Genomic DNA, 19,559 nt, shown 5'->3' with positions numbered 1-19,559 from the left:
TTTGGTGCCTTGTGGGCAGGGCTCCTCTGTCAAAGTTACCACCATTCTTCTAGCTTTCCCATAGCTGACAGGTTGGGTTTTTTTCGTTTGTTTTTCATTTGGTTGGTTGGTTGGGTGGGTTTTGTGTGTGTGTGGTTTTGTTTTAGTTGTTTTTTTTCTACTTGTTGTAAATTTTCTACTGTCTTCTACTTAACTATGGGAGAGAAGGTTCACACTCTTGACACCTCCTAGATTTCTTTCTCTGAACTAGGCTGAATTCCTTAGTTTCAGCTCATTCTTGAGCTTGGTGAATTTACGCTGCATAACAAAACGAACATTATAGACCTCTGAAGACTTAATAAATACTTCCTGGCAGTATGGGATTTCCACTCACCTTTGCTATGAACCCAGGAAAGTTAGTGTTAAGTTTTTATTGCCTGTTTTGGTTTGGTTTTTTTTTTAGGAAGAGAGTACTTTTAAATTCATTATGTCTGGGATTGTGTATTTGAGGGGAAAAAACTTGACTTTTGAACAACTTCTCATATGAAGTTGAGTCTGACTACACACAGAACATCTATGTGGTGCATTTCAACAACGTTGACCAGATACTCGTTCTGTCCTTTGTGTCCTCACTGCTCAAATCCTTTTAATTCTTTATTTGAACTATTTTAAAAATAACAATTTGAAAATGTGCTTTTTCACAGTCTTCTCTTTTCATTGTACTTGGTATCTCTGGACATGTTTTATTCAAACTGGTTTTATTTTGGAAGGAATTGGCAAGCCTGCTTACCTAACTGTGTAATCAGCCTTGCTTACAGTTATAATCAACAAGTGCAATTATAAGACTGCTGAATTGTGTATCTGTTGCTCTTAAGGGAATTTCCATTTGTTTTGCATAAATCTATCTCGATTTGATATAATTGAAAGAAGGGGGTTTTGCCATATACCTAAGAGTGCAGAATGTATCTTACATATTTGGGTTTCATTGTAGTGGTTTATCATAGTTAACTCTTCATTACTTTGTTGACAGAAATAGTGAGTAAGCCCTAATATTTGATGAAGTTGCATTAGGTGTTACTGATGACAATAATAGCTGGTGTTTATAAGACATGTTACACAAATTCATATGATTAAGCATATATGATAACTGTATGAAAAAAATATTTCATGTTAAATTTTACTTTCAGAATTGATACTTTACGATCAGCTTGTCTTGCAGCTCCTCTTTGGCAACAGTGATTTCAGAGATTATAAAGGATAACCCCTTTCATGAAAAACTGTTTTTTTTCCTTATTTGTAGGATTTTTTTTTTTTCTAATTTCTGCCTGCCTGGGGCGTACTATGAATAGTAAAAGAACCTTTTAGAAGTATTTATAATTTTACCATTGTTTCTCATCCAGTCTAATTATGGATGTGTTCTTAAGTCCTGCAAATTTTATTTATTTTTATTTATTTTTGTTATCCTTTGAAGTGCCTGAAATCATTGATGTTGTGGACTTTTGTTTCCAGGGATAAATCATTTTTTAAAGAAAGTAGTGGTGGTTTTTTTCTGCTTTAAATGTAACCTTACAATTTCTTTTTGTTTTGCATTATTGTAAGAAATAGTAAGGACATCTAATTTTATCTTCTGCAACCTGTACTAATTGTCCTCCTTTTCCTTTATGTGCTTAACGGTTCTTTTCAGGTTTTTCTAATCTAAAGTCTCTTGAGTACTTAGCCTTACATCTGTTTCAGGGTACTGTTAGCAGAGGTTAGAGTGGGATGCTCTGCATTATTTTGAATGAGGTGACTTTTCTTCATATACTCAGTCTGCTTGTGCAAAAAGCTTGGCTCATGACTACTGGTGGGGAAAAGCTGTGAGGAATATTCATTTTCCAACTGTTTGAGAGGAAGATGAGACTGTTTAATGATGAAAACTCAAGTTTTCTCCTAGTGACTGCATTGTTCAAATCTGAATTGAGTCTAATCTTGCATCAGAACAGTGATGCCAGAGAGCTGTGGTGATTGGAGTACACTAGTGTTCACACCTTCGATGTCCTATTGGTGACTTAAGTTTCCTTCTATAATTTGGAAGTGTGAGAGCAGTAAGAATGAAGCAGGTTATTCAGAGTCAGGATAGTGCTTCTCCCTTGTACAGTTCTCTGCATCAGTTGTGTGTCAGGACAATATTTCGCATCCTAATGCTGTATGAGTTTTTCAAGACAACTCTGTGAATGCTTTCTAGTATTTCTGTCTCTTATGTTTCAAATACTTTGGAGAATATTTATATCAAGAAGAGCAGCTGTTTCAAAGAAAATGTGAGGACAGAGAGAAAGTCCAGCCATTTGGACTGCATTGTTTCAGAGAGAGTGCTTATTATATTGTACATTAAAATGTAACGAAAGTTTACAATACCTTTCTGATTTTAAGCTTCCTAATAAGGACCATGTGAGAGAATATACCTAATATTACACATGGGTAGATTTAAATACATCAGAATTCGACTCTGAGTAAGGTTCTATGCAAATTGTAAATGACAGTAAATAGACAAGATATTAGGCCTTTATACTTTATCTGTTGTATAAGGACTGTGTTTGTGGACAGAATTTAATCCATTGCTCATGCTTATACGTTTCAAGCCATATGTAGAGATCTTTTAAACTATTTTCTGAATTTCAGTACATAACTATTTAAGCTAGCTTTATTTGCAATTAGTAATCTTTATAATTCCAATTTCATACTTGTATAAGCTTCACAAATCATTCCTGCTGCTAGATAATTTCAGAAAAATTAATAGCTGATGATTAGCTAATAGCTCATAGAAATCAATAGCCAGTCTGTGTAATCCAGATATCTATACACATTGTTTTTATATTTGTTAAAAATCTGAAGGTGTTTTTTAACATCTGCTTTTCAGAACTGTACAGTTTTTTCATATTGGCTATTTGCATTAGATTAAAAGCATACAACAGTTTATTTGGAAAAAAATCTTTAGACAGATTCGGATAGTACTTTACAGTTAAGAGATAAATGCTTTTCATCTACTCAATTATGCATGTTCAGGTTTTCACAGTCTTTGAGATGATCCATATTTACAAAAAACAGCTTTTAAAAAATTGCCAACTTCATTTGCTGTCATTGAATTAAAAAGAACACACAGGTTATTTTTTATCCAAGGTATCATTGCTAAAATAATTCTATAATTCTGTGTTGTGGTTTGAGCCTGGTCAGCAGCTAAACACCCTGCAGTCACTTGCCCACCCTCCCCCCACTTGGGAATGGGGAGGGAATCAGAGGGGCAAAGGGAGACTCGCGGGTTGAGATGAAAACAGTTTAACAACAGTAACAAAACAATACGCTGACAGCAGTAACAGCAGGTAATGTACAATACAGCTGCTCACCACCCGCCAACTGACACCCACCTGCTCTCAGCCAGCGATCCCCAACACAGAGGCCCCACAGCCACACTCCCAGAAATGAGAGCCCCTCCCAGCCCACTCCTGCCTTTATATAGTGAGCACAATGTCACATGACATGGACTATCGGCCAATCGGGGCCCAGCCCTCCAGCTGTGCTCCCCCCGCCCCCGCACACAGGTGAGGGCACTGGGACCTGGGGAGCCCCTGGGGTCTCAGGGGGCTGCAGCTCCTCCCGCTGCCAGACCAACGGGAGCTCTAGGCCAGCCCCAACCAGGACAGTCTGGTGTCATATTCTCGCAAAATAAGTGTTGCTCTGTCCCATGAAAAAATTCTCTTATTTCAGTGAGTATCTTTACTTTAAAATTTCATGAAGTATGCTTTATATACTGTATGTGCTGTTGCCTAGAAGTGTAAAGAAGTTTCTGTAAGAAATGTCATATGCATGCTCATCTTCTGAAGAAATATTACTCAGCAGGGGCTAGCTGTGTGCTGTAAGAGGTGGTAGGGGATGCTCTTTCCTGTAATTCTGGTGTGTCCTCTGTAGCTAAGAAGTGTTTGTGTTGTTGAATATTCCATCCTCCAACAAATACTGTCAGATCCTGGTGCTCTTAATGAGTGGCTGGTATGGTTTTATTGTAGAGAAATATTAGAGGGTGGTATGTTGGGTTTTTTTTGTGTGTGTGTGTAAGTTCCATTTCTGTTTCCTTTTTATTGAAAAGGAAGTATCTACACAGTGTTACAAAGGTGAAGAAGGCTTTTTGTAAAGACATTTGCGGAACTGAATAGTTTGTTGAGGAGTTTAAATAAAACCTTCTGATCTTCTGATACCAAACTTACTTTTGTTATCTGAAACCTGAAAATCTGATAGCGTTTTTTCCTATAATTACATTGCATAAAATCTGAATGAACAGGCAGTGATTATTCTGTTTGGCAGTAAAAGGTCTGTGTTTTGGGGAAATAATTATTAGACAACACTATGCTCTTTGTTCTTCAGAACATGGAAGAAAACAAATCTGTGCCGGAGGGGCTATAGTCTAAGTAGATTAGTTTTAAAAAATAATACTAAAAAAAATACTGACAAAGCACCTACAAACTGTTCTTAGCACGGGGAGTTTTTGTGTATAATGTGTTTGTTTTACAAATAAATACTGCTATTTAGAATAGTTTATTGTTTCTTGCTTTTGTTTCAAATAGGAAAAGATAGCAGAGGAGTGATAATTTTTTTTTTTCTTACCCAAGTATATTAAAAGATAAACAGGATTGTTATCTTGTATTTAACTGAAGCATTTCCACCAAAGTGGCTTCCAAACATCTATTGTGTAACTTAATTATGTGATGTCATATATATACAAGTTTTGAATAAAAGGTGGCAACAGGAGGAAAACAGGACATCAATTCTAATTTGAGTGTAAGTATCAGTGCTTTATAAAGCATCAAACAATTTTAAAACACTTATCTGTACTTATCAGTCATCACTGTAATTAACTTTGTCAGTGACTGGTCAAGTCATTGAAATATTACTTCTAAATAAGTATCTGGAAGGCCTTTTAAAGCAACTATCTAATAGTAGTGGTTTTGACATATTCAACTTAAAAGAGATTGCTGTCAACTGAACATTAATGCTCTAGTAAAAAATAATTAGGAATTACTCAGCTTTCTGGAGCTTAAGGTTTTGATTATAAAGAACATTGTAAACTACTACTTTTTTTTCTTCAGCAGTGAATGTAAAAGCTCAACGGAGTGTATGACATGTCAATGCAAACAAAAACTAGATCAATCAGCTTGCCAAATACATGGATACATGGTAGTATAGGAATCTTTCTTTTGACTTAAGGTCAAATTTAGAAGGGAGGGAAGGAAGGTAAGTTGATACAGCTCTTCCACAATGCTTGAAATGGTGTATATCAGAGTATTGCAGGGTTTTCTTGTTTTGTTTGGGTTTGGGGGATTGCTTGGTTTCGTTTTTAAGAAAGCAGGGGAAAAAATACAGATGAAAGATCACTTCTTTTTGATGTAACAAAGGCATGAAGAGGTGAACATATTCCACATGGTATTCCGATGGTGTAAATATCGATATCTCTAACTTAACTGGCATATCTATCACTTGTGCAAACAAGTGCTTTTAATTTCAGTTTTCGAGAAAAGAATTGTGCTTTGGAGGAAATTAATGTTAAAAAGGATAGAAAACAATCCTGCTAGTTATGAAATTGTGGCATACGTTTAAGTCTTAGAAACAGTAGTTTCAAGTTAATTGCCAAATTCGGTGGTAGTGTATCTTGACAGCAGGAATGTTGCAAAATTTTGCTTTTCTAGAAAAAGCAAGAGAACGGAAACTAAAAACTTCTCTCAAGAGAACAGACACTAAAAAAAAAAAAAGCGAAAATTGTAATTCTGTGTAATTAAGCTTCATGGTCGACTTGTTTCTCTTTATAATCATATTTTGAGTCATTACTGTTTCTTTTTGTCTGGAAGTTCCCTTTATTATTGCCAGCTTTGTGGAAAAATAAATAATTATTTCAGAGATATATTTTGAATAGTAGTGATATGTACCATGTAAGGTATTCACTTTGATCGGTATTGAGCGAGTGTGCCATCTGGTGTCCATAGAGCTGTCCTTACCTTTATTTAAAATAAGTTTATGCCTTTGTGATGCCATTAATAGAATATTTTTTCTGCCTTTTAACAAAGCAAAGGAAGTCAAAGGGAATTTTCTGCAACTGGCTTGATTGTAACTTTTTAATTGGTAAAGAATGTTTATAATAAGAAGGAATGTGTGACATCATGGATTAAAAATTACTATTTTAGCAAAATGGTCATGGTTTTGGTTTAACAGGACAGAGATCAAGTTATCTGTGCAGTTTCAACCTGTGTGTTTTTTTCCTCAGGCTTCTTAAAATCTGTAATTTGATTTATGCATGCTCTTGATATTTAGTGCAGTGATTTCATTAGGTTGCTTTTTTGATAGTAATGGAAGTTTTCCCAATTCTGTTTTCCAAAAGTGTTCTGCTCTGTGTATGTTTCATATCAGAGTCATCTTCTGTTGTGTAGTAATGAAATGACTCCTTGCTGTGACCTCTTTGATTGGAATGATTCCATAGCATTCTGATATTTACTATTTCTTTTATTTGTTTGTCTTTCAATTCTCATTAACAAGCATATGTTAAAGGCTGCATGAGTGAGAGGGTTAGGGTTAGAAAGTTTTTTGTATGTATGATATGTATCAATGAACTATAGTTTGATAAAAGGTAAAACTGTGGAAGTATATAATTAATATTAGTTTGTCAGCTGTAAGGTGACATAAGATAAAACTGAAAATGCCTGAAGAATTTAGATAGGAAAAAGAATTAAAATGTGGATGTAATCTTATACTGGCCATCTTCACTGTGTGTTTCATGTAGCTACGTGTCTTTCTAGAGCAGTCACCTTAGCTGCAGGTCAGTCAGGGAAACAAAAATCGAATATGTGCTGTTTCAGAGAAGAAATGTGATATTTACAGATCTACCAAAATCAAAGCATGTTACATTCTTCACATTTGGCCATGTAATAATTACAACACAAAAGAACATCTGCAGACTTTTTACATAGTAAGGAAATTATCATAGTACCAATAAATTTAAGTCAGGTGTGTCTTTAGTAATTTAATATTTTTTTTAATGTAAAATCTGTGACTAGTTTTAAATTATTCATATGAAATTCTGAAATGAAAATGCACACCTTCCTAATAATATCGTGTGCCTTCAAACTCCAGGAGCACTTGGAGTACTGACTGAATTTCGTGTGCTCACCTTTATGAAGAAGAGTACTTCACAGTGCCAGCACTATTAGTGGCATCAGAAACTCATTGCTGAAAAGAGCCCTGTGTATATGACAGTATTGTTTCTGTACATCCAGGAAGCAACAGCAGCACCAGCATGAAGATCATCTTTCCTGTCTGTTAGCAGAAGCAGTACATATTAATGTAGTGAAGTCCCTGAATTTACACAGATACAATGGCATAACCAGGTGTTCTGGGCCTCTTCTGCCTTCATGTGCATATGCAAACAATTAAACGAAATTCTAACCAGTTAACATATTAAGCAGAGGAGAAACTGGGAGCAGTGCTTTCTACTGTGATGTTTGAAATAATTGGCAGAATTAAAATGGCTTTTTTAAATTACTGGGAATCTCTTCTGTTAAATGTCATTGTGTTCTAACACCTCTTGGGTTTATGTTTACTTTCTCAAATCAATTTTTGAAATTGCCATGCAGAAATCACCACTGATTTTCTGAAAAATAGTGACTGAGCAGATCAAATCCAGAGCCATGCTAGTTCACTTTGTGGAGTGGACTTGAACCATTGTCAATGACCATAGATGCTTTCAATATTTTGTATTCTTTTCCATTTCTTTGTAATAATGATAACTCCTGTATATCTTCTTGTGTAGAAGAAGAAATTAAATAGGTAACAGGATAAAATTTTACCCTTCAGGAGCACTTCAGTAAATGCTCAGTATTTAACAGGAGCCTATATTTGTGACGCTTGGGAATTGCCTCCTTCATTTTGGTCAGTTAACGAGTTCTGGATCATACTGGTTTTCCTTTCCTTCCAGCTGAGAAAGCAAAACTGCTCCAAGAGAACGTTCTACCTTCTGCTGCTGTCTTTTTGGATTAACTGGTTTAAAGCATTTGTCTTCCAGAGGCGTAACAGTGAGGTTTGGTGACAGCCATAGTGGGTTTGGGTCATGTGGGCACCCATTCTGTCCAGTTCATGATTCTGTTTTCATGCTTGGAAACTAACACATCAGATGGTCACATCTGTGAGTGATGGCACACACACTGTTTCCTTTGCGGCTTTGCTTTGCTGCTTTGTTTCCTTTGCTGTTTTGCAAACAGTCCGTTTCCTTTCAAAGGGTGTAGGATTCATCCTAAGCTTTATTCGTCTTTACAGATGTTTCTCATTTGTCTTGTGTGGAATTTATTTTTCCGAGAATATTCAAAATTTTACAGTCAATGCATTATCTAATCTTTTTAATTTTACATGTGTTTCATATTGTTGACCGGTTGTTACTGGGTTGCTTGTAAACAACTGTAATGCTTAAATTTCATGCTCACTTCTAGCTTTTCCAAGTCCAAAATGGAGACTCCCACTTCAGTCTTTTTTTCTCCCGCGTTTGGGTTGACAGTTTGATCCCATTGTTGATTACATTTTTCCTCAACACTTTTCATTTTGTTTTGGGCTGTTTTTTTTAACTGATTTTTTTTTTTAAAGTGTCTTGAGTACACTACTCCCTTCCAGGGGTTGAAATCACGTTATCCCCACCCCCCTACTGCTTTTTGTTTTTTTGTCCATATATCTTCTAAAAATGTGACCCCCAATCATGCATGCATTTGATCTGCATCATGTTGTATCATTTATTGCTTCATCATTCATTATTTATTTCTTACATCAGTATTCTGGATTTCTGTCATTTATGTCCTGATTCTTTTAATTCCCGAAGCTGATACGCAAGTTTCCACACCATAACAGTAGAATGCTGCACAATAGAGATGGATACTTTCGTGACCCAAAACATGATGGGTGAAAGAAACCCATTTTTTATTTATCTGCTGTGTAAGTGTATGCCCTAGTTCTCCTAATTTCTTCTTTTTTTTTTTTTTTTTAAGAGATGTTCTCTGACTTTCTTTACTGTATTTTATTACTTACATTATATATTATAGAATACCGTATATTTTATGGAATATTTTAATACCTGTCAGCTTAGATCATTAGAAATTAGATTAGACAGGGGGCAAACAAATGTTGGGGTTTTTTTTTTGCTCCTCTCTTTCTTGTCAGCTTTGATAGCTGTTAACATGTTGTGTCCATCACTGTCTCTCTGTAGGTGGACTTGTAATTTTTAAAATGTTTGAGAAGGAAGAGGCAAAGTTTTTCTTTTTTTCCAAATTTTGAATGCGAAGTCAGAAGTTAATGAAATAATTCAGTAGAACGATGTGTGCTTTAATACTGTGGGATGGTTCTCCAGCTTCCACAGATGATAAACTTTGAACTAAAAGACTAGAAGAAACATTGTTAATCTTTAGGTTTTATTTACCCAAAGCATTACTCTTTTCTGAGCAAGGGCATTAAGATTTCTATGAAGACAAAACTTTAAGATATTCTTGAAAAAGATGGCTTGCTTTCACTTTGATTATTTCACTGCATCAAATGGCTCAGTCTCTTTACCTGAGGAACATCTTATGGGATTTTAAAGAGTTTAATTCGAAGTCTGTTTGCTGACGTATGCGGGCGGGGTTTTTTCCCTTCAAAATATTATGCTAAAAATGACTCATAGGAAGAAATTAATCTATTTTTTTATATTTTAGTATTTTAAACTTTTTCATTGATTTTCTTTTTTTCCTTTTTTCTTGTTTAAAAATTCTTCAATTTTATGCTTGCATTTTAATTTCAATTCAGGGATCTTTTATGGTCTGCTCAGACTATTTTGGGATATATTGCTAATGAAATTAGACATTCTGTTTTTCTGTTCAGTATAAGGTATATTATTTGTGACTCAGCAGCTAGATCTCTTGACTTTATTTCAAAAAAGAATAGCTTTTAACTTGATTTTCTAATGAAAATAAGTTATGCAGTTGTCTGCCATTCTGGTAGCATTGCCTCTAGTAACCTGTTGACCCATTATTGCAAGATTTGGTGGAGAGAGGTATGTATGCCTAAGGTAATTAAGTTCTTGAGTAATTTTTAGAGCACCTGGATGTGAAGGAGTGCTCTGTAAGGAAGATGCTCGGTTATCCTTTGCGTGTGGTCTCTTGCTGGCTGGTGTAGAACACAGATAGTTTGGAACCTGTCCTAGTGTGTCCTCACTTTAGCTGGGGAACACAGGGAGAACTTGGGGATATGGTGGGAGCCGCAGTTTGAATGTAGTAGAAAAGGAGAGGTTAAGACAACAGAGGAGAGGTTAAGAAGTCACTAGAGAAAAAGAGAAATAGGAATATTGTGGTACAGATTTAGGAAGTCAAATTTGACTACTTTTGTTTATTTATTTATTTTTATTGTTTAATGGCCCTAATTGTGAAGGGATATGAAATGAAAAATTGCCAATCAGCTGTCACTAAATGTTAACATTTAAAATAATTTTTTACAGAAATGTTTTACTTCTACATAAAGAAAACTATATAGTTACATCTTTTGAACCACATTCCATTGTTGAGTTTATTTTATTCCTGCCCTAAGGTATCATCTTGTGATGGTTGTTATGTATGGGTTGCATCTGTCTAATCCAGATCTAGCTGTGTTTTGTTCTGGAATGAGCTGTCCGTTCCAAATGGTAGATATTTTAGAGCATATCTACCTTTTGCAGAGAAACAAAAAACCTGCTGGGATACCACTGGCATTAATGGAGTGCTGATAACATGATATTTTGCTTTCCTGACTTACTGTTTGAGCACTTTCTGGAAAGGTAGGGACAAATTTCACAAATCTGGCTTGCTCCGTTTTATGATATAGGGAAGTCCTAAATTGAAGGTATCTCTAGAGTATTGAATTGCCAAGTGTTTTCATTAGAAGATCACTGCCTTTATATGCATCTTATACTGGATTAACATCTCTGTTTCCAAATAAATTCTGAATATGAACAAGTTTATCTCAGTGGTACTGTTTACCACTGGGCATATATAATAACATTGTTCCTTTAAGCTTTTCTTTTATAAGAAATCTTAAAATTTAAGTTGTTTATGGCAAGTACGTGCAGCTCTAATATTTATAATCTCTGAAGTTCTGATTCTGAGCCCTTTAATGACAGAAATAATTCAAAGCATTTTGAAATGCAAATACAGCACTTTGAGGCAAACAGCAATGAAAAGTACTGGACAAAGCAATCCAGGTTTATCTGATTATTTTCTGTGAACCTGTAAGTTAACTTCAGTGAATGCCTATGTAAAATTACAAATGCTTAATTATTGGCAAGATATTGCTGAAAATCACAGAATATTCAGTTTTCAGTTATGAATTTGATGTTATTTTCCATTGTGAATGCTGGCAATACTATAATGATTCTGAGCAGAAGTTAGCATTGCAAATATGTTTAAGTGTGGAAATCAGTTTGGAAAAACATGAATGTAAAATTATGTTACTTAAAAATCATTTAAAATATTCTACAAAGCGTATATTAAAGGCATTGATTTTAATGTTTGTTTTCTAGTGATTTTCAAACATATTCAAGTATGTTTGAAGGTTTAGAAATCTAATGGAAGTATAATGCAAGTATAATTTTGTGTGACATTCCTTGCCATATACTTCACACATTATATAGCAGACAGAGGAAAACCAACATTTTCTTGACAAGGGTGACTAAATTATTTATAAATTCAATATCTCCATTTTGCTGAAGTTTAAATATCATTCATCGCTTCTTAAAATATAGTTATTAACTTGTAATCTTTTCCACTGAGTTAACAATGAAATTATTTTTTTACCCTATATTTACAAATTATTGATCAGTTTTCAAGATGGCATTACTCTGAGTGTACAAAGCATGTATTATTGTCTCTTGCTGCTTAAACATGGAGAATGAGGACTGTAAGAATGCATGTATTGGCATGCACCTTTACACCTACTTCTTTTTAATGTTTATATAGCTGCATTCAGCAGGGCCTAGATGGCTTAAAATTGTCAAAGTTTGTAAGTGTTCTTAGGATTAATGCTAGAGCATGAAAGTAGTAAAATTGGCAGTTAACGTGCTGATGTCTGATCAAACTTTTTTTTGTCTAGTTTTAATTTACATTGACCGTGGGATGTGTAACATGTAGTTGACATGTAGCCCATGTTACATTAATACCTCTAATACTGCATTGATAAATTCAGTTACCTGTAATAAATTGGTTCTTCCAAATTTGGACACTTAGGTATGTACTGTGTGGCTTGTGGCAGGTAGAACACCTCAATTATGACTGTATTATTAAATGTATATTAAATATTTATATGTATTAAATGGATAAGTTTTTACAATTTTTTTATAAATCATCTTTAGGGAAATGGGAAAAGAATCTCAGTGGTAATTAAAGGGTGCTAAAGAGGCACAAAATAGACTAGTGTTTTCCATTCTATTTACATGCTTTTCTACTACAGAGTTAACTCTTGCCTAAAAACAAAAAAACCTTCCCAAACAGTGTGTTATTCACATGCACAGATCAAAATCTGCAGAGGTAGAAAGGTATATATGTGTTGGAGTGGCAGGTTTATTTACAGTATAACTATATTTAAATATGTAAAGCAGTTTAAAATAGTGATCAGTCTTAATTTGAAACTAGTATAGATCCCCTTCAAAGAGGACACCAAACAGGAGAAACATGATATTACTAGCTTCTTTGGAATTGGATTTATGGTTGATTGTGATTCTAAACTGGTTTAAGATTTTTTTGATCAGCTGGTTTTTACTTTTTCTGAGGTGAACACTAACTGCTTAAAAAAAAGTTTTAAGAAATCGTAAAGTAGGCAGTGGCATTTTTACCAAATGACAAATGACTTACGAAAGTGATTATTTCCTCCCAGAAAAACAAGCATTTTAAAGTTTATTTGTTTGTTTATTTATTTTATTGGTGTCAACGAATTGGATATTGTGGGTTAGTAGAATAGTCTATGATGTTTTTCATTTCCTTCCACATCCCTTCTAATTTTCGTTCCTTGTTAAACAAGGAGGACAGAGTGTGATACTGTCAGCTTGTGGCAGTTACTTAACATATTCAGGTTATAATGCTCCTATTTCAGAGATAAAACATAGTGACTGAAACTGGGCTCCTGTGAGTTGCACGTAGCTAGAGCTGCTTGTAAACCTTTGTTTGCTGTTACAGTCCATGGAAACATCTTTTCCTCTACACTGTTGATATTTAGAATTTTTGGTCAACTGCAATACTGAAATAATTTCCACTCCATCTGTTGTGTACCAGTCATATGTTGGTATATGATAAAGGTTTGTGAGCATCTGTCATACACCCATTGTATTAAGCTTCAGTTTGAAAGCTTTAATTCTTGCTTACTTCTCAAGAGCTATAAGAATTATTTTCTGTTTCTTTTTAGATGAGGTTTTTTAATATTGATTTTTTTAAATACAGTTCCTTGGCTTACAAACAGAGCATTTCTAAGTGCTTGAGGAATTTACTGAAATGTACTGTTCATATCACTTTTCAAATTATGCATTTTAGTATTACGAAGCTTGTGCAAAGTCTGTGAGAGATTTGTAATTCTAGTGGCAGCCTTTTTTAAGATAAGATTCCACATAGTCAGGTCAACAAAGGTATTTATATTAACTTTTTGGCGAGTTCTGTAGATTTATATCCAGAATCTGAAGCTGTTGTTCCTATATGGATTATTGTAGTTGTCTTGCAGTAGTTCTGTAGTTACCGCAGGAAATAATTTAAAGCATTATGTTTTTGTTATTGTTATGACTAATAGGTAAATAGAAAAAAAACATTCTGTTACCTAATACTGAATTTTAAATATATTTTCTTCTAGAGAACTAGAGGACGAAAACGAAGCTTTGTGCCTGAAGAAGAAAAACCCGAGGTTGGAATATAGTGTTTTGTTTTTTGTTTGTTTGTTGTTTGTTTGTTTGGTTGTTTTTTTTATCAGTTTCACAAAAAAATTAACTTTGGGCTGAAGTGTTACTTTCAGTGCTATAATTGAAAATATTTGCTTTCCTTCTCTCCTTTCCCCCCCATTCCTTTCTTTTGCCTTCTGCTATGACAGGAACGGATTCCCAGAGAAAGAAGACAACGACAGTCTGTTCTACAAAAGAAGCCCAAATCTGAGGATTTAAGGACTGAATGTGCTACCTGCAAAGGGACTGGAGACAATGAAAATCTAGTCAGGTAGGTTTGATGCTCTGACCTTATGAGGAATTAAAGTTCCATCTCCATCACTTCGTCATCACGATTATAATGAAGAAAATGTACTTTTTAAAAATACAAACAAAAACTTATTTAGGGGAAACATGACATCAGAAATATTGATTTGATTCACTTACTGACCTGCCAAACACATTTACACTGTTCATTAAGATGTAAATAAACAAGATAATCTGTTTTTATAACATGAAAATTAATTTTTCTCTTGTCAGGGTGAATTGTCAGTGTTTTAGAGCAGGTCAGAAAGATAAACAAACCAGCGATTTCATGATACTAAAGCTACAGAAGCATCCTAAAAGTAATTAAATTAGCATCATTAACAATTTTATGAACTGAAATGTGGATTATGAAGAATTTATGTTTTTAAAAATCCTACCTTCATTAATGCAGATCATGAAGGGATTTGATAATCATGTTTCTTATCTGAAACAGAAGTGATTAAAAAAAAAAAAATCTGTTCAATAGTATTTCAGTAGGTGCAGAAAACTAATTAAAGCATAGAATAGCTGCCATTGAATAGCTACTGTTGACCACAACTTCTGCTGATTTTGACTTTATGGCTGGCATTGTGGCCTCTGCAAAGCTGTAGAAACTGCTCACAGTTCTTGAAAGGAGAATAATGGGGCTTAGCAACCAGAAAGTGGATTTTAATTGAATCTACTGAGCTTTTATTAAAATGATCTCATAATAAGTTCAGATAAAAAATAGGGCTGCATTTAGGTCCTGTATGCTTCAACTAGATTTTTCTGGACAAGATATTCTCTTTAGCTCAGATATGTATTTTGGAATAATCAATTATCTTTTAATTTATTTCAAGTAATCAGAATTATTAAAAAGGTCAGAATCAGTGATATATACAAGCAACACATAGCTTTAGAATTGGAATGTGTCCCAGGTTACAGATGTCTTGTACTCAGAATAGCTGATTTTAATTACAGCATATGATTTACTTGAGAAGTTGATACAGTTTTAGGGGTTGTGTGCCAGACTGTATTTTTATTCCCAAATTGGAGGCAGAGTGCCTGTTGGAGCTAATTAGTAACTGTGTGACTGTCTTATAGGAAGACAAGATACTATTGCTAGGTACTGCTAGATCCTGCTCAGTACCAGACTTTGAAATAGAGGTGGGATGTTACAGTGATTGCTGATGCAGTTATACTGATGAGAACTGATGGCAACAGTTTTTTACACTGCCCATGACAAGATAAAGGGCTTTCTTCAGCACTGTTGTTTGCAAGAAATAGAAAATACAGGAAGATGGTTTTGTTGTGGGAAGGAATCCTGGGAAAACATGTACTGTGCCTTACTGCGAAAAAGGCAGTGAACTAGTTTTCTTCAGGCTTTTTCTAGATGTGTTAAAATCCATTTGAGAACATAGAAGATGAGATGAGAAAATGCTGCAAAGAACTATTTAAGTTGCAATTAGAAAATATGGTGGAAAATTAGTATGTCTTGTTTACTACATGAAAAAAATTTTAGTAGTAATTTAGATGGGCCAAAAATAAACACACTACGTGCCAAAACTGAAGAAATTCTCTTATAAACCATCCTCATAATTAAGCTTGGTAACAGAATAGTAATCCTGCAGGGGAGGAGAGAAGGAGATTCTTATGTTCTAATCCTTGTTTCATAATTCTCTGAAATATATTTTCTTAAATCTTCTGTTTTATTTTCTGCATTATTTTTAAAAAGAAATTATGAATTTAAAGCTTCATTTTCTTCAGATAATTCTTACAAAAACTGCAATTTTATCCAAGTTAGGTAACCACTGCTTCTAAAGTACTGGAGAGGCTTATTTTTGATAATTACTAAATGATGATAAAGTATTTAGTAAATACGATTTTTTTTTTTAGTAGTATGATTTTTTTGGTTGTTAGAGCCGTATGTCTTTTGATGAGCGTAAATTCAGGGACTGTAATAAGATGTTAGCTACCATATAGGCTTTCTGCTATGCCAAAGCTGTGTAGGGGTGTGATCCACAAAGCCTTGCTATGTCAGAGAAATTTTTCAGAATCCTTTTTTCTCTTATGCTGTCACAAAGTAGGAGAAGTGACCTTCTGCCTCTGTACTGCTTCTGTCTTCTGCCTGTACCATCATGCAGGACTCCTTTTTGGCAGTAGAAATGTCGTGCTACTTTATATGCAAGTTGGTAGGCCTCCTCGTAAGCAAGAAATGTTTAGCAGGGAAAACAAAGTCTTTTTTCAATATCCATTTTGTTTGGCACTGTCTGTTATTAAAGCCAAAACTTTCTCAGAAAACTAGTGATCTTTGTCATCATCTTTGCTCTTCACTCAATAAATGATTTGTAATTACTGAATTTTATTTTCACCCTTTCTTTCCCATCTGCAACTAAAAGGGAGGTTTGTGGGGATGTTATAGAAGAGATTTTTCTGAATGCAAAAGTTGATGACTAAGTTAAATGGAAATATGTAACTGCTGAAACAGCAGATTTAAGGAATAATCCTGATGGGCTTTTTCTGCTGTGTGTTACCTCAAACAGGGCTGACTGCTGAACAATCTGCTTTTAAAAATTGTAGGTTTTTCTAAAATTTATATGGTGCATTCACTTTGGGGTTGCTAAGTGAGAAAGGATTAGAAGTTAAGCAATTGTTTCTTATTTCAAAGAATGCAAAAGAGTAAAGAATATGGAATAAAAGAATATTAAATTGTTTAACTAGTTATTACTGTTCGACTAATGGAGATTTATTTTTTTTAAATCTCCATTTTAGGTGCTTGTGTGTAGCGTTGGATGGCTGAGGGATTATTTTTTATATGTGCAGTATCTTTACATAACCTGTTGACATAGTTTAAAATCTTCAAATAATTGTGACAGGATTTGAAATTCTTCCTAAGAAAGTATGTTTCATTTTGATGAATTAAAATGGCTCATTAATTGGCTGAAGTTTGCCTTATTGACTATAGTTTTGTAGCAAAAATGTGATTAAAATTAGAATATCTTTAAATATTAGATTTTGTCTAAAACATATTGGCATGTTCCCTAATTTTTATGTGTTCTAAAATTTGCCATATGTAGATATTAGAGACAGGCCAAGACAGTGCTTTTTTAATCACTAATGTTAGATTATATAGATAGACCATTTCAGTATAGTAGCATACACTAGAACTGAAAGCTTAGGTTTTGTGGTTTTGTCCACAAAAAAATATCAATCTTGTGATCCTTTTATGATACGCTTTTTTTTTTTTAATTTGCAATGAATTTATTTTATAAATTCTTTTATATACATATGTGTAAATTTTATTGAACCAAATACTTCTGCAATTTTTACCTTTTACAAGATTAGTGACTGGCACAGTCAAGATTTACAAATTAGTCAAACAGTGAAAAGTTAATTGAAAACACTTACTCACAGATCAGGCTTTGCCTCATTTAATATGATAAATGTTAGTGAGGAAACTATATCTGTAATTCGGGGGAAGTGTGGATTTTTTAATATTCTACTAAAATGTTTTGAGAGGAATAGTAAAATATGAAGTGTTTTTAATATTTTATATTTGATGCTGATAGGTTTGATGTAAGACATGGAGACATGGCACTTTTTAAAAGAATTCGGCAAAAGGTATTATAACATGTACTTGAAACTAAAGTACTGTGAAACCTATAACAATATACTGCTCAATCTTAAGGAGTAATCAGATATTGAAAATGTTTTCTCGAAATTGAAGACACATTTTGAAATATGGGAGTTTCTAAAGCCTGATATAAAAGATACATTTTTCTCACAGACTCAGAAAATGATTTTAAAGGATATTTGTTTTTAGAGGTGACCTCTACTGTTTGATTTAAAAAACATTGATATAATGATGGGGGGTTTTTTGTTTCACTTTGTGAATTTTTTAAAGTTGTATATAATTTAGACATTTAATAGGTTTCCTGAGTGCCTTATTACAGTCTTGCATGAATCACTTAGAATGATAGATCTTGCAAAGGAATTGCTTGATTCATAAGTGTGTCCTTTTTTTGTGAGGCCATAACTCGCTAATGCAAGTCTTTGGAAATAGCTGCCTAATAGCTCCCTTTAGAACTTAACCATATTTAGTAGAAACATGGATAAGGAAGTATATTTCGGGGGGGCTCAATATGTAATAAGTAAAGCTTGCCCTCCATCTTGCGCCATACTCTGAAGTAAGTAATTGTACCACTGTACACACAAAGTGCTTCTAGCACAGTATTACTGTCTGTTCCATTTTGATAAAGGAAGAAATTAAGATTAATTTTGTATTTTATTTTAATATGTAGAACGGTTTTCTAAAGAAGAATCCACGGGCCAATCTAGTTTAAAATCTTCCAAGGCAAGACTTCTGAATTACTTCACTTCTAAAGAAGTGGCCTCTTCTCAAAAAATAATCCAGCTCTCAACTGCTGCTATGTATAATAATATTATAGCTGCAGTTGTTGGCTTTAAGTTGTTCTTGGGTAATATTTAGGAATATAGTGCATTAGATAAAATTGATACCTCACTACTAGATTTGAGAAAAGCAGGGTAAAGTTAGAATATCGTTTATGTATGGGGCAAAATCGTATTTGACTAGGTTGAAGAAATCTCTGAAAAATCATTATATTTCTTCATCCCACAATTTAGAGAAAACATGTAGTAATACATTCTTTCATAGTTCAATGTATTGAATTTTTATGCTTTATTGTCAGTTAAGTTAGAATTTTCCATTTCATTTCATTTGCAACAACTGAGGCAAAATTATTACATCAGCATTACAGAGGATAAAATGGGCCAAGGTTGTGTATTTGAAATAATATCGAATAGAATTTTTTGAAAACATAGATTTGAAAATTAGTTATAAGGTATTCAAAAAACATAAATCTGCAAAGCAGATTATTAAGCATGTATATATTATTTATTTTTAATGCAGGTGTTTACTAGGAAATAAGCTAAATATGAAAGTATTTATTTTTCCCAGTATACCAATTCTCATGTGTCAAGCAAGTGTGAAGTTCTGTGTGCAACCACTGTATCAAGGCAGGCCTAAAAGGGAAGAGTGAAGAGTAGGAAGGGAGGAATTAGTAAATATGACACAGTATATGTTTTCTTAAGAAAAAAAACTCTTGAGTAAAATTGACTATAACATCTGGTATAACTTTTTGAGTTGTCAAATCATACTATAACTGAAAATCTTTAAAATGTATGCGACATCTGTAATTCTGGTGCTACAAATGTATATATCAAATTTAGGATAATAATTCATATCATATAAAGGATTGAATCCTTAGCTGCACAAAGTGATCTACTCCTGGTTTTGACAGCAAGTGTGTTCTAGACAGGCTCTTCT

At 33.8% G+C, this 19,559-nt stretch overlaps 1 protein-coding gene across 7 annotated transcripts in view; it reads left to right on the top strand.

The window, feature by feature from the left end:
- Window positions 1-19,559, top strand: part of PHF14 (PHD finger protein 14) — a 173,718-nt gene that overhangs the window by 59,107 nt on the left and 95,052 nt on the right. For all 7 annotated transcript variants that reach the window (XM_032991477.2, XM_032991474.2, XM_032991475.2 and 4 more), the window contains exons 15-16: window positions 13,864-13,914; window positions 14,098-14,219. In XM_032991477.2, coding sequence (XP_032847368.1) covers window positions 13,864-13,914; window positions 14,098-14,219 — 173 coding nt within the window. The remainder of the gene's footprint in view (window positions 1-13,863; window positions 13,915-14,097; window positions 14,220-19,559) is intronic.

The sequence above is a fragment of the Tyto alba genome, unplaced genomic scaffold (genome assembly GCF_018691265.1).
Source record: "Tyto alba isolate M040663 unplaced genomic scaffold, T.alba_DEE_v4.0 Super-Scaffold_38, whole genome shotgun sequence".
Taxonomy (NCBI): Eukaryota; Metazoa; Chordata; class Aves; order Strigiformes; family Tytonidae; genus Tyto; species Tyto alba.
This window is presented reverse-complemented; position numbering and strand designations above follow the sequence as displayed.